Here is a 14,764-nt window from a genome sequence, read left to right as displayed (position 1 = left end):
GGACTACCAAATATGCAGAACCAGCAGTTAAGCTAACCACCACATGTCAACCATAAAATAAGACGTCAACACAAACAAGCTACTTTACAACAGCCAACAATTTGTGTGGCAGTAAATTGATTAAATTAAGCGTGAGGATGTAGTGGCAGTGTTTGAGTGTGTGTGAGGTGGGGGATAAAATAATTAAATTGATACATATAGGAGGGAAGAGGTATGGGAGAAAATGATCTAACAGTAAAACAAAAATCTGTATTCAGTATTACTGTTAACACTAACAAGCAAATGGCTAAAAAAAATAATACAAAGGGAAACAAAAGTGATGACATTAACAATCAAATGTCTTAATCATACACTGAAGATAAAAACAGAGTTCAGTAGTAGAGGATAAAGCAATTTCAGAGAGGATTGAATGATTTCACAGTAATGTTATACTTAATAAAAAAAAATATAGATATATGTATGTATGTGTGTGTGTGTGTGAGAGAGAGAGTATAATTCCATGATACCCTGGATACGCCACTGGAGGATGGTCCAGGAGGAGGACATGGTTTCACTTAAGGGCTGTTTACACAACAACAACTTAGGGTCAAACGCAAAAGTTTTCATGCGTTTCGGTCTCAAATTTACACGGAACACTTTAGAAACAGTTTGCATTTTAGCCAACCTAAAATGCAAAGTTTTGAAATTTTCAGAAATGCTGCCAACACCGTTGCTGTATGAACAGTATGGTGTTGTCACAAAACCATAATTATGATTCGATTCGATTGGATACGATGCCTGCCTAAAAATTTCGATACAATACCTAATCGATACCATGGCAAAACCTAAAACATCAGAAAATGAAAAGAATAAGCAGCTTGAAGGGAAGGCTGCCTCAAGTGAGTTTTTTGACATCTGTTAGTGTGTCTGTGGGGCTAAGGGAGATTTTTTAAATTGTTCTAACATTTCACATACACACACAAAGTTTTATAGATTACATACAGAATCAATTCCTGGAAGGAACATGAACATATGTATTATTCTCAAGAATAATCAACTAGATAGAAAACCAGAAAATAGTAATTGTTGTACAGAAATGAGCAGGTAAAATAACCCTGCCAGACTTTAACATCCATCTATTGTTTTCATGCTCAGCACACTGTAGTTAAGCCTACACTGTGTGTGTTGAGACAATGAAAAGCACACTATTAACATGAATACTCTAAAAGAAATGTTATTTGAGCTCTTACACGGATGCAACACTTTAGTGTCTCCAATAAGTTTCTATTATCATTGAAGTTATAAAATTACTTGTCACTTATTTAAACTGTTAACACCACAGCTCTGTGACTTAGGGCTGTGTGTGTTTCATGCAGTTCACGTGTTTACGACGCTGATTTGTTGTATCAACTACAGGCAGTGATGAACTAGTCTGCTTTTCACAAAGTAACTGACAGTCGTTTGACTTTTGTGTTTGGGCACGTGGTTTGAATCTGTCACTCTTACTCAGGTGAGCATGCTGAACAGTGAGGCGCCTCATCATGTTCGTAGTGTTTCCTCCGTGTGTGCTGGTAGTAAGCTTTACAGACGGGCTTTAAAACGTGTATTAGCTTACGAAGCCGCCCCGACTGCCCACTTTGTAAGTAAAGTAATGACAAATTTCGCTCCGTGCACCGGCTTTTTCGACAAGCTGCAGCCAGCTCACAGGAGCGCTGGAACTTGAAGCTGTAACTCCTTCTGTACGTTTGCATCCAGCTTAAGAAAGTAAACTGTGAGGTAGTCAGCGCAAGATCGGATAATTAAGATGCACGTTAACAACTTTGTCGGACTGAAAACGCCCGTGCATTGACGCATGGAGATAAAACAGGCTCACTGTCTAACTTCACAACAACACAACAACACTTTGGAAAGAGAGCAAGTCTCTGCCCACACCTCAGAGAGGAGAGAGGGCAGCAGACTCCCAAGTTGCTTGAGTCAAAATGTCTCTGATTCAGACAAAGAAAATGCCTTGGGTATCAATACTTAAAACACGTGGTATTGTTTACTTTTTGAAAACGGGGAGTATCGATACTTTCTCAGTATCGGTATATCGTGCAACCCTAGAACAGTAATATATCATCAGCACCGTTGTGGACGTGTTGTGCATGTGCTGCTCAATCTGCTGAATGTCTTTCAACAAATGTGCATCTGTTGCTCCATTTCTGCACTTAGCATCCACCAATGCGCCAGATGATCGGCCCAACTCTACTTCAGTGGACATCTAACAAAAGCGGCTTCTGGACAAGACAGTTATAGCGCCTCCTACAGGCCTGGCTTGCTTAGTACAGCATTTTCAGTCCCTCTGCGTTTCCGTGTAAATGCAGATTCTTTTCACTGCGTTGTTGTTGTATGAAACGTTGTTGTGTAAATGGGGTATCAGTCCAGAGTCACAGAGAGGCTGGAGCTGCATCAGACACACACACACACACACACACACACACACACACACACACACACACACACACACACACACACACACACAAACAGGAGGCTCCGAAAAAGCAGATAGCGCCTGCTGTGCAGCACGTCTAACCAACAAGTTTCTTCTTGAGGTTTTCCTCGTATCTGTCTGGATGAAGCTGAATCTGCTGTAGTGAGGGCACACACAGTCAAAGCCTCACAAAATGACAAAGGCCTGATTGTTCACACTTACCCTTTGCGGCCCGCTTTAGCCCCGCCCCTCCTCTCTCCCTTCCCCCCTGGGTAGCTGCGGCCTGGTTTGGCTCCACTGTTTCCTCTCCGGTTTTGTCTCTCTGTTGGCCTTTGGCTTGAGAAACTCCTCTTGGCTGCGGGAGCCCCATCACGTTTCGGGGTCACCCCTCCATCAGGGGGGCTTTTACTGGGGGTCAGAGAGCCCTGAGGAGGTGCAGGTGGGGGGGCAGAAGCAGAAGCAGCTTCCTTATCAGCCTCCAGTGCTCCTTTCTTCTCCTCTCGCTCTCTCCTCTCATTGAAGTCGCTGCTCTCTGAGGCAGTTTCCCACTCCTCATTGGCCTGATCCGAGGAGTTCTGGTTGGACAGGTCAGGGGACTTGGTACCCACAGCAGTGATAGGGGGGCTGCTGGACTCAGGCAGGGAGGCCTCTACAGGAGAGGGCAGGTCAGGGGCAGGCATGGAGGCTGCCACGTCCGTAGGCACGGTCACAGGAGTCCCTGGAGCTCTGGATAGGGTGGGGGACAGGGAGACTTGGGCAGGGGTGGAGCTGGGGAGGGCAGCAGCAGGCACTGGGAGAAGGGGGACAGGGGGGCTTGGAGCTGTCTCCCCGCTTGCTAACACTGCAGCCTCTCGCTCTTTCAAGCGTCTAAAGCGAGGGGGTTTGTCTTGCCTAGGAGGCCGTGCTGGTCTGGACCGACGAGGCCTTTCTCTGCTGCTCTGAGGAGCCCCTTCCCCAAATTTCTTCCCATCAGGTTTTGGGGGCCGTCGGTCGGCAGGGTGATTGTCATATCTTAGGACGGACTCTGCATCCTCAGGTCTGAATGTTTCCATGGGTTTAGAAGGCCACTGAGAGGAGGATTCTCTGGGGGGTCGCCTGAGGGGCGCTGAGCGGGGGCCACCGCGCTCCCTGGCTCCTCCTCGTCTGCTGTACAGTCCTCCTCTTCCTCTCCTGGAAGGTTCTCCTTTAGGGAGGAACCCGGGCTTTGGCCTGCCGTCATCGTCCCCTCTGATCCCAACTTTTTCTGCCATGTGAGGAGGTCCAAAGCCCGGTTTGTGGGGCCCAGAGCGAGCCTCCCCAGGGAGCTCTCGTCTCAGTGGACGGCTGGGTTTGGTGCTAGGCTCCCGGTCAGAGGGCCCGGTATCACTGGCAGACTCCCTCCCTCCCTCGCTCTCAGAGTCTGTGTCTGAACCTCGTCTCCGCCTGCGTTTAGGAATCACCTCAAAGTCTGAGCTCTCACTGCGTGTCTCGCTCTCCTCTCTGTTTCTAAAAGCTGCAGCGCCCCCTGCAGACGCTAAATCGGAGCGGGGCCGTGGTTCCCTGTAAGGATACTCTGCCCGGCTTCGACCACGACTCCCCCTGCCCCGGCCACTGTAAGTCCCCCTGTAGCTGCGCCCTCTGGAGTAATACTCCCCACGCCCTCGTCCTTTGAAATTTGAGTCTCCTGGCCAATCTCTGTCTTTGTCCAAATCCTTCTCCCTGTCTCTGTCTCTGTCCCTCTCCCTCTCCCTCTCCCTCTCCCTCTCCTCTCGGCGGTAGCCTCGTGGAGGAAGACTGGACTCTTTCCTGGGGGGCAGTTTGGGTTCTGGATGTTTGTCACTGCTGGGTAGTTTGTCAGTCTTCTCCTCCTGAGAGGATGAGGTGGGGACTCCAGAGGATGGCTGAGAGTCTCTGGCTCTCTGATGTCCACCGGGTGTTACCTCAGCCTCCGTCGCTTCCCTCTTGGCCTCCCCCTGAGGCCTGGGGCCCTCAGACACAGCAGCAGCTGCTGAAGGAGCTTTGAACGACTGCTCCTTCTTGGGCCGTTCTCTATCACCTCTCTCATGACGCTTCTCCCTCTCCTCTCTTTGCTCCCTCTCTTCCTTCATGTCCCTCAGAACGGGCTTCTTGATGGGCCCAGACCTGCGAACAGGCCTCTCTCCTCCTGGCCCTTCTCTGCGCCCGGCCCCTGATCTGCCACCCCAGCGCAGATCAGCTTTCTGTTTGTTTGGCGCTGGCAGGGGCAGCTTCTCTTGTTTGTGTAGTCCATCAGCAGGAGGTGTAGCTCTGTTACTGGTCACTGCTGCCTGGGAGTACAGTTCAGTCTGGGGCTTCTCGTCAGCTCTCTCTGTGTCTGCAAGCTCGAGTGTTTTTGTCACTAAGGGGATACCCTCAAACCGGGGCTCATCCAGCTTCAGGGAGTGGCTGGAGCCCTGAGAGATGCTCCTCTGGAGCATTGCTTGTCCCAGAGCTTCAACCTCCTCGCCACTGGGGAGGCCAGACTCCTCAGGGTCAAAGGCTGAGCTAACAGGGACCCTGTCCAGAGGTCCTGCTGTGCTCTCTGGACCCTGAGTGAAAGCTGAAAGGGTCTCTGTAGGGTCCTGGAAGAAGTTACTTTTGTGAGAGTCCAATGCACTGTGGTCCTGGGCATACATAGGAGGGAGCCCCCTGTCCAGGTCCAGCCCAGAGTCAATCCTGTTGAGAATGAAATACTGGGTTATGTGGGGAAAATCAAAGCTTGTTGTCACTCTGTGACAGACTAATCTGATACTTTACCTGGGCTCCTTGTTATCGTCTCGTCCTATGGGAGGAGTCACAGATGCTAATGGCTCAGACTGTGGGTACGGGTCTGATCCCCACACCATCCGAGAGTCTGAGGACAGGCCGTGGTCTCGTATTGGTCGGGTCAGATGGTCAAAGGAGTCAGAGCTGGAGCTTGAGTTGTCACCTGGCTCCCTGCGCACCATCTGCTTTGGAGGCATCCTCCCTGCAGAGGAGCAGACAGAGAATTCACCGAGAGCCGCAACATGACAGCAAGGCAACACATCACAGTCTTCATCCACATGACCCCCTACCTGGGTGGATGTTGGTCGGCATGTCCATGGGGGGGCGTGCTGACATCATGCGGGGGTCCATATAGGACTGCATCATGAGCCAGCGAGGGTCAAACCCCATGGAGGCCAGGTGCTGGTGGTGGGGGCCCATGGGCTGATACATGGAGCGGTGCTGCTGCTGCTGCTGCTGCTGCTGCTGCTGCTGGGAGGCCGGCACTCCTCCACCAGCTGATGGGGACATGGAGCCTCCACCCTGTTGCTGCTGCTGCTGCCACTGTTGCTGCTTCATCTGCTCCTGGACCAGCATTAAGTGACAGAGAGTGATCACTGAAGGCTCAAGACGCGGCTGTTTATTTCACATTATAAGAAGCTGCTTTTGCAGTGGCACAGGAAAGTTTTAGGAAATGTAACTGGGCAAAGGTTTAGCAATGGACCCTGGTCTTTAGGTTGACAGGAGAGCTGACTAGTTCCTAATGCATCCTGACCTAATCAGTGCATAGTCTCACCTGCTGTCTGAGGAATCGAGGAGGAAGCGACTTTTGAAACTGTTTGGAATATCCTGAGGTGAGAGAAGGACGCATTGCTGCTGCTGCTTCTCCTTCCAGCTGTGGGGGAGCCACAGGGACGTCCTCTGCACCGGGGGTGTCCATGTGAGGCAGAGACAGGTGGGGCTCATCCACTTTGGAGGGGAAAAACAACAGGACCGTTATCAAAGACTAAAAGAGAGGCAGGGACAAAGACAACTCTGGTTCTCTCTGAGCTGGCTCACCTCTGCTGTCCTCCATGCTGAAATAGTCTCTGATAGGCACTGTAGTCTGGTTCTCCTCCATCAGGGGGCCATGCTCACTCATTGAGCTCTCCCCCTCGCTTTGAGGCTCTGGGGCACTGGTCACAGGTCTGTGGATGGGGGGGCTGGGCTGAGGAGGCAGACGAACCTCCTCCTCCACAATGGGCTCTCCTCTCTCCCGCTCCAGCCTCTCAGGGAGAGGAGCTGGCATGATGGAGGCCTGTGATTGTGAAGCTGGAACTGAAGGTCCAGGACTGGATGCAGGAGCAGGGGCTGGTGAGGATGTTTCCTCACGAGCAGCTCCTACATCATCAGCAGTGGTCTGCGCTGGGGTGGGTTTGCCCTCAGTTGGCGTTCGGTGTTTTTCATTCAGGCGTTTGAGTTTTTCAGCACAAGCAGCAAGTCGCTGCTCCTCCATCCTCCGCTCCTCTTCCTCTCTCCTCCGTCTGGCTCGTTCCACAGCTTCTGAAACCTCCACAGGTTTCTTGCGTTTCTGTCTCCAGGCCTCAGTGTCTTCTTCAGCAGCAGGAGGTGCTGTAGCAGCCTGCGGTTTACCACTACGAGCGGGTCCACCTCCAACAGGACGGCTGCCAGCCTGGAAGACAGAAATGAGCAGGGGCTCAAGGCTTTGCTTGTAGAATTAAAAACAGGCTACGGGGCTGCTGAATACCCTACCTGGAAGTCCTGTGGAGCAGCTGATTTGTTGTACTGCCCCATGCTGCCAGGTGACGACGCCCTGTGATCCACACTATCAGCCCAGGAGGATTTCCCACCACCCCCAAGGTCCTCTGAGCCCTCCTTCCAAACCTCCTGACCGTCTTGAAGACGAGGTCTGATGCGCTCCACTTTGCCCATCCACTCCCTGAAAAATAAAAAGGAGTTTGGAAAGATTCATTAACTCACACAGACAACGCATCCAGGTAGCAACCTTAGACTTTCCTTCAGGCTGAGCTAATCGATACTTTCAGCCACGCTTGGTATAGAGAGCCTGTCTAGGTTACAAGTATCTACTCCCAAAAGAGCTAATCTGTTCCAGATATGGACAAACACTAGCCACGGTTACATGAGGAGTTTTTTGTCTTTCCGAATGGAATCTTTCTGAATGACTTTTCCAAAAACAATAGTATACATGGAAAGGAATATTCCAATCTCTGGTCTACATGCGCTGCTATAATCGAACAGAATAGTCAATGGGGCGCGCAGAAAAACGTAAACATCACATGAATCAAAAGATGTCAAAGAACGTCTCTAGTTACGTTTTACATCATATCTGAGCATGTGCTGAAAGAACGCACCCTGACAACTTTCTGTTTGAGTGGATACATGAAACCTCAATCTGTTTGGGGAAAGGAATATTCCACCCCTGGGAAACTGATTAAATGTCCATTCGGATTGGCGCTTTCTTTCAGAATGAGGTGTATACAAAGGTTAAATTCTTTCCATTTGAGCAAATAAACTGAATGCAAGCGGAATATTTGGGTCCATGTATATGTGGTTACTGGTGTGAGCATCGTTTCTTGCTTCTTTCCTGCCAAAGGTTCATTACTACACTCATTTAGCAGCAATCAAAAGAAAAACATTAATGCATGTTAAATTTAATACTGACACTAAGGGTGGGCGATATGACCGAAAATTTATATTACCGTATTTTTCTTTCATATTGCGATAACTGTATTATATCGCGGTTTTCCAACATGCAAAACATGAAGTCTTTTCAAAACCTGATTCTGACTGTGTTCTGTGTTGTAAGTGTACACATCCTACATAGCAGGAGGAAAATGTCTAACACTGGGTTAAGAAAAAAAGGCCTTTGCCCACAATGTGCTTGTGGGCAAAGCACTAAAGATTTCTGAGCTTTTATTTCTCTAAACAGTGCTGCTGTAATACAGGCGGCTGTGGCATGAGACAGAACATTTCACTGACGAGTTTTTTTACTGTCGCTACCGTGCTTTTCGGACAACAAACTGACTTATATTGACATTGGTGGCAGTGGTTTTGACTGAAGAACAGAGGGCGACAGTTTGGACTCAGAGCATGAACCATGTCTAGAAAAATTAAAACTTTTGAGGCAGGTGCTCAGTCTACAGCTTTATCAATCGAAGGTAGGATTCCTAAATATTTAACGCTGTTAAAACATTATTTATCATCATCACTCACAAGAAGTAAAACAACAACCTGTCGCAGCGGAACAACCTGATGTGGCACTGGACAGCACTCAGGCTTCATCCTCAGAACAAGATTTTTTTGGGGGCATATTGTAGCTCAATGTTTATTGGACAAAAAAAGTGAAAACAAACTTACAGCAAACTAGCACAACGCTTGTTGTCCCTTTCCTACAGAAGAAAAACCTGCTGACATGACAGCAGTTGATCCAGCAGAACGCACTGGAGCAGGCTGTCTATTTGTGCCTAAACTCCATCAAAGCTCAGCAAAACTCACATTTTTTGTTGGCACGCATTTTAATGATAACGAAAATAATCGAGAAATGTATTACTTCTAAGTAGTAGCCCGTAAAAATCTGTGATTTGGGCGCACTATTGTTTAAACCGCAGGTTCAAAGCGTGTGAAAAATGTAGCAGCTCATAGTTTGCAGACTACTGTTTCAGTTTGCTTCAAAACCTTTATTTTGATGCCACTACTTTTTTTAAAAAATGGTTGTGTCTCATTTTAAGTTTGAGGTTTGACCATAGACTCTTACCTATAGCGATGCACAGCCTGTGCCCAAAACGGGGTAGCCGTCTTCACACACATATCTAGGGCTGGGGGATATATCGAATATACTCGATGTATTGCGTGCCTTTGCACACAAGATATATAAAATGACTATATCGCAACCATCAAGAATAAACAGCAACCTAAATGTTTGCAGATGTCGGAATGTAAATCTCTTGTTTTTCACTTTCACTTTCACTTTCAAGCACACTCTGTCCCCCCCTGCTTGCCGTTCAGTCATGGCACTCAGCTGTGCACTGCTCAAAACATGACGGCAGAAGAGTTTGTTTATTTTATGCTTCAAAGGGTTGGATTTAGAGGAGAAATCAGAATATATAGTGTATATATAGTGTATCGAGATATAGTCTAAAAATATAGAGATATTGGATTTTGGCCATATCGTGCAGCCCTACACACATCAGCTGTTTCGCTTTCTGCCCGCGGTAAATGTTTACTTCGTCATGTCACTGACTTGGTGCTGCTGGACTTGAAGGTGCATTTCAGAATGGCTGTGGCAGAAAAGTGTCTTCTCATGTCAAGAGAAATCAATCTCCCCCATAGATTAACCACTACTTGGACCGAATTCTGTGTAATAGTACTTTATAGTGGTAATGACGGTATTGCAAAATTCATTTCGTAGCAACATATGATACCGGTGACATTGATGAAACCAGTATAGAGCCCACCCCTATCTGACACAAGTTTAGAAAATCAAAGCAAACGTGCTTCAGATGACTTCCAGTATTTTAAAGTATTGCAATGTCAGCTTGGCATTTAAGTGGTCACAATCTTTGTGACATGGCTTCCAATCCTCTGCTGCATGACCTTCCCCTCTCCCTCTACCTCTCAAATATGCTGCCTTTCTTCAGCTGTCCAGTTAAACAACAACAGAAAAGCCCCAAAAACAAGTGAAACCACTAGAAAGCATCCTGACCCTTAGCCACACCTCTGACTCCAGCAGCAGATCCATCAAACAACACCCCAGTGGTTTCCATGAATGAGACACAAACGGAAGCCAGGGTCTAAACGCTCACCAGTTATCTCGTTTTTCTTTAGCAGCTTGGTTCTCCTCGTCGTCGCTGAAGTTCAGTTTCTCAGTGTAGTCCACCTCCATTTGAGCTCCTGTTCCAGAAGATTCAGGATGATTTATGTTCAGCTGTTTGCTCCAGCACTAACATTCATGATGAAATGTGAAGATACAAACCTGCCCAGCCCTCGTCAGCATCAGTGTCCAAGTTGTCCAGCTCCTTCAGTTCAGTCGCGCTGACAATGGAAGGTCTGTCAGGGTCCTGGAGCCACGACTGAGAGGGGGCCTGCTGGGGTCGTCCTGAACGAGAACCCCTAAACACCAAGCAGAGACACAGAGACAGGAGAGTTCACAAGGGGTCCTGGTCAAGGGGCCCCACACCTTCGGCTAAAGCTGTGCACACTACTCAAACTAAAGATCTCTTTTTTTCTGTAACATGTCCTAAAGATTTATGAGTCTGCATAAACTTAGCAGAGCTATTTAAAAAAAAGACCAGTTCCCCTCAGTCCGACAGACAAGGACCAATTTGATTGTTTACCAAGTTCTTTTTCAAGCTGCTCATAGAAATAAAATCCTCATGAAGCCTTTGACTCACTTGAACAGTTTCTTGACAGCTGAGTTGCTGTCTGTTTATACCCAAGAAAGATTTTGAGTTCATTGGCTCAAACTTCAAGAATTTCATCAAATGATAAGGAGAAAAAACAGTCAATACTGTCTCATGGATTTATCTTTAGTGCTCAGCCTAACAATATGAACTCACTTGGCTCCTTCTTGCGGTCCAGAGTATCTGATGTTTCCTTGCCCGGGGCCAAAAGTCATCTGAGGATATGCATGAAACATCTACAGACACAAACAGAAGTCGTCAAACAAGAAGACCACGCCCACATGCTGTTTCTGAACTAGTCTACTGGTCTGTTAAACTGTTAAACTTACGTAGGGTGGCATCATGCTCCTGAAAGCTGGGTCAAAGTGTGTGGGCACCCCCCCTGAAGGCTGCTGCCCACCATTGAGTTTAGGCTGGGGGGGTCCTGAGGGGGGCAGCCTGTCCCTGGCCTCTCTCTTCTCCCTCTGGCCATCAGTGGTTACAGCCCGCCCTGGTTCATCATTCTCCCCTGGAGGTGTTGAGGTACCCAGACCAGTGCCCTCTTCCTCAGCCCTGCTATCCATCTCTGGGGGGCTAGATGCAGTGTTCAAGTTCCTGCCTCCCCCCTCGCGCCAACTGCCAACATCTAACACAGCAAAGAGATCATGAAAGGTGACGTGATGCACAGGCGTTAGGTGGAAGGGAGTCCATCAGTGCATGCTAAAACAAGGTCATGTGGCTGACTGAGGCTTACTCTGTGGTCTGAGGCTTGGTCCTGGGCCATAAGGCTCCTCTTCCTGGCCGTCCCCTTTCTCTGCCTCACCTGCTGCCTGCAGGCTGGGAAACTCCTGATGAAAATGGCTGCTCACACGAGGAGCCCCTGCACAGGAAAAGATGTTATGGATGCATAACAATGGCAACGTAAACCACGAGGAATCACAGAGGAGCTTTGAGAGGCGTACAACTGTTTTTACAGTTCATTTGAGAAAACCAGCTCGAATATAAACTTTATTTGACCAAAAATGTACGACTATGTTTCAATTAAAATAGAGATTTGAGCGATCTCGGAAAGAAAGACACTGGAGTCATCTACTGCACATGGCTCAGGCTGTGTAACTCTGAAAACAGCAGCTTCAGAGTGAAATCTGTAATTCTCCGGCACTCTGATGATGTGATGTACAGGTGGAGCTGCTGGGAGCCAAGCTGCTGCTTACATAAGCTCTGCACCTTGTTCTGAATGAGGCCCCTTTGGGGTTCAGCTCGTCTTTTTGTGGGGCCATGAATAAGTGCTCTGGTTGGTGTTTCTCCTGTTGAACACAGTCCCTCACTGTATCTGATGTATCTATAATGTATGAGTGGGTGGAAGACCGTGCATGGGGTGTATTTACCGTCCAGCAGTGTCTGTTTGCTGTTGGCCCAAGAGCGACTGACCCCGACAGTCTGCTCCTGTGACTGGAGAACCACAGGCTTGTTCTGGGGTGGGGGAGTCTCTTGTTGCCTGTGGACAGTTTCAAATAATGATAACGTCACACACTGTTCAGGGACTCTTGAGGTTAAAGGAGTCATTCTGCTTATGGGTTATTTCATGTTAGAACAGGAGCTTTCACAGCCTGTGCTGATCATTGTCACTTTCTCATGCGAGACATGTCAGATGTACCTCTCGTCCCCAGCCTCAGGTCTAGATGCCCAGCCACTCCCGTCTTTGGGGACGATGTTGACGTTGGGGTCGTTTCCCTTGTTCTCGGCCTTCAGGCTGGGCAGGTTGGCCGGGGGGGGCATGCGCCTGCTGGCAGCAACTTTGCCCAAACTCTGGAGCCCATGTCTGGCAGCCACTGGGATGATGAAAGCAGCAGGGTGAGACCATGACCATCCTCAAAGACAACACTACAGTGCTGCAGAAACCTACAGCAAGCAGCTCATACATCAGAGCCCACGTGCAGGTGGACAGTTGGATGCAGTGGGGGCTCACCTGCAGTTTTCTGGGTTTCCAGAGATTTGCCCTTGTAGGTGTTGAAGAGGCTAAGGGTCGCATACTTTGTTTTGCCATCCTTTGCCTTGGTGCTTTGCCCTGACTTCTCGGACATTTCGCTGGAAACTCATTGAGTCTGGTCCTTTGGCCTTGCCTCCAGAACCAGCCTCCTGCAGACAGAGAGAGAAAAAACAGGATGTTACTGAAACGAGAGGTTCAAGGCTCAGGACACAAGACCACAACAAAACTCTCGAGGTTCAGAATAATCTTACTTTAGGTAAATCTAAAATCTGAGTCTACTGCAGGTCTGCAGGCTAGAGCCTGACCGATTAATCGGGGTGATTATAGCCTGTCACCAATCAATCAACATTAGCCAAAATGTAGCCGATTGTAAACATTTTTGCTCCGCGGTGATTCTGTTGCTCCTGCTCCTGTGTGTTCATTAATATAAGGCTACCACACAGCGTCTCACTTCATAATGCCATGCAGGATTAACCTGGGCTTATAAATTCACAAGTTATTGTCTTCGTTGAAATAATTTTTGAAAATGTTTCTATGTGTTTAGTTGTAATTGTATTTATTACATGTTCTGAAAGGAGCTACATTGTTACTTAAAATCTAGTTTAGTCTCATGCATTAAATGGAAGATGGAACTTTTCAATAGCTAGTAATAATTTGTGTTCATATACAATATTTATCCCGTGTATATCAATGGATTTATTATATATATATATCAGTCGATTCATCAGATATCGGCTTCTTTTTGCCCTCAGTATCGGTATCGGTCCCAAAAATCCCACATCGGTCGGGCTCTACTGCAGACATAAAGCTGCTCTGTGTCTCTTCTGATATGTCCTCTGGTCCCGCGCAAACTACCTGTGGTTTCATCAGTTTTCTGCACCCAGGCAGGCAGGACAAACTGAGTCGATGTGAATGCAGCAAGATCTGGATCTTTAACTTTGGATCATCCTTAGAAATGTTACCAGTGAGCTCTGATTTCTGTGAATGTTGATTAGACTGATCCAGCTCCAAAAATACGACTGGGGCATCGATCAACTAATGCCTGAAGAGTGCACCACAAGCCCCAGAGCTCCACTGCACGTCACATCAAGTGCTTCCTGAAGAAACAGTCACGCAACCAGGAGACGCTCAAGCTCAGGGCTTTACTCTCATGTCGAAAAATGAATGCGTCCCATGTAGAGCTGCACGATTTGGGGAAAAGGTGCGATTTGCGATTAGGTGGACAATATTGCGATTGCGATTGTGCTTGCGATTTAATAAAAAAAGTTGTGTCATGATGAGTCTACAGGCTTGCTTGGTTATCATGGAGAAAAATCTGAATTGCATGTGCTGACATTGCGATTGCGATTGCGATAATCGTGCAGCCCTAGTCCCATGGAGCCACAGTTTGGCACGTACAAGATTCTTCAACAACTGCACCAAACATTTCTCTGAAAAACACTCAGTGCTGTGTGATGAGTGCATGACAGCCCAGAGGAAGAAACATCTACACCTCAAACCTATCCTGCCACTACCACTGCAAGACCCACACTGACACCCACTCTGATACCTACAGTAATACCCACTGAGACACCCACAAAGATATTAACCAAGATACCCAGAGAGGTACCCACTCAGATTCCCAGTGATACCCACAGTGATACCCACAGAGACACCCACAGTGATTATAATAATATTAGTGATTCTGGGCTCTAAGAACACTAAGGTATGTCCAGGAGGGTTAGAGAAACATGAAGGTGAGCAAGAGGGAGGGAGAGAGGGCAGCACCATGGACAGAGAGACAGCATGTTACAGTGTCTTTCCCCAGTCACACTGAGGTCATTTATTATTAACCCAGCACTGCTGCTGACACTCTGTGTGTGTGTGTGTGTGTGTGTGTGTGTGTGTGTGTGTGTGTGTGTGTGTGTGTGTGTGTGTGTGTGTGTGTGTGTGTGTGTGTGTGTGTGTGTGTGTGTGTGTGTGTGTGTGTGTGTGTGTTGGGGGTCTGACAGCTCTGATGACCTCTTCTCTGTCTGCAGCTCTGTCCTGGAACACTTAGTGAAGGAACATCCCCCAAAGGAGATGTGTGTGGTTCTCACACAGCCAGGTGGACAATAAAAAAATTATCAGCCAGTGTTTCAGTCATTACTGTCATTACTCAGGGAAAACAGTCCACACCAGCTGGGTAAAAGAGCTTCTTATTAG

At 47.9% G+C, this 14,764-nt stretch overlaps 1 protein-coding gene across 2 annotated transcripts in view; it reads right to left on the bottom strand.

The window, feature by feature from the left end:
* prrc2c (proline-rich coiled-coil 2C) overlaps window positions 1-14,764 on the bottom strand; it is a 45,403-nt gene that overhangs the window by 16,546 nt on the left and 14,093 nt on the right. For both annotated transcript variants that reach the window (XM_074667498.1, XM_074667499.1), the window contains exons 2-15: window positions 12,560-12,729; window positions 12,248-12,422; window positions 11,979-12,088; window positions 11,345-11,470; window positions 10,941-11,236; window positions 10,768-10,847; window positions 10,185-10,321; window positions 10,015-10,102; window positions 6,944-7,130; window positions 6,251-6,863; window positions 5,988-6,160; window positions 5,503-5,776; window positions 5,204-5,414; window positions 2,672-5,122 (exon numbers count right to left, since the gene is read on the bottom strand). In XM_074667498.1, the coding sequence (XP_074523599.1) occupies window positions 2,672-5,122; window positions 5,204-5,414; window positions 5,503-5,776; window positions 5,988-6,160; window positions 6,251-6,863; window positions 6,944-7,130; window positions 10,015-10,102; window positions 10,185-10,321; window positions 10,768-10,847; window positions 10,941-11,236; window positions 11,345-11,470; window positions 11,979-12,088; window positions 12,248-12,422; window positions 12,560-12,674 (5,036 nt within the window). In that variant the 5' untranslated portion in view covers window positions 12,675-12,729. The remainder of the gene's footprint in view (window positions 1-2,671; window positions 5,123-5,203; window positions 5,415-5,502; window positions 5,777-5,987; window positions 6,161-6,250; window positions 6,864-6,943; window positions 7,131-10,014; window positions 10,103-10,184; window positions 10,322-10,767; window positions 10,848-10,940; window positions 11,237-11,344; window positions 11,471-11,978; window positions 12,089-12,247; window positions 12,423-12,559; window positions 12,730-14,764) is intronic.

The sequence above is a fragment of the Halichoeres trimaculatus genome, unplaced genomic scaffold (genome assembly GCF_033239565.1).
Source record: "Halichoeres trimaculatus isolate MK-OKI-2021-1 unplaced genomic scaffold, fHalTri1.1 fHalTri1_scaffold_4, whole genome shotgun sequence".
Taxonomy (NCBI): domain Eukaryota; kingdom Metazoa; phylum Chordata; class Actinopteri; order Labriformes; family Labridae; genus Halichoeres; species Halichoeres trimaculatus.
The sequence above is the reverse complement of the archived record's forward strand: the minus strand, read 5'-3'. Positions and strand labels throughout refer to the sequence as shown.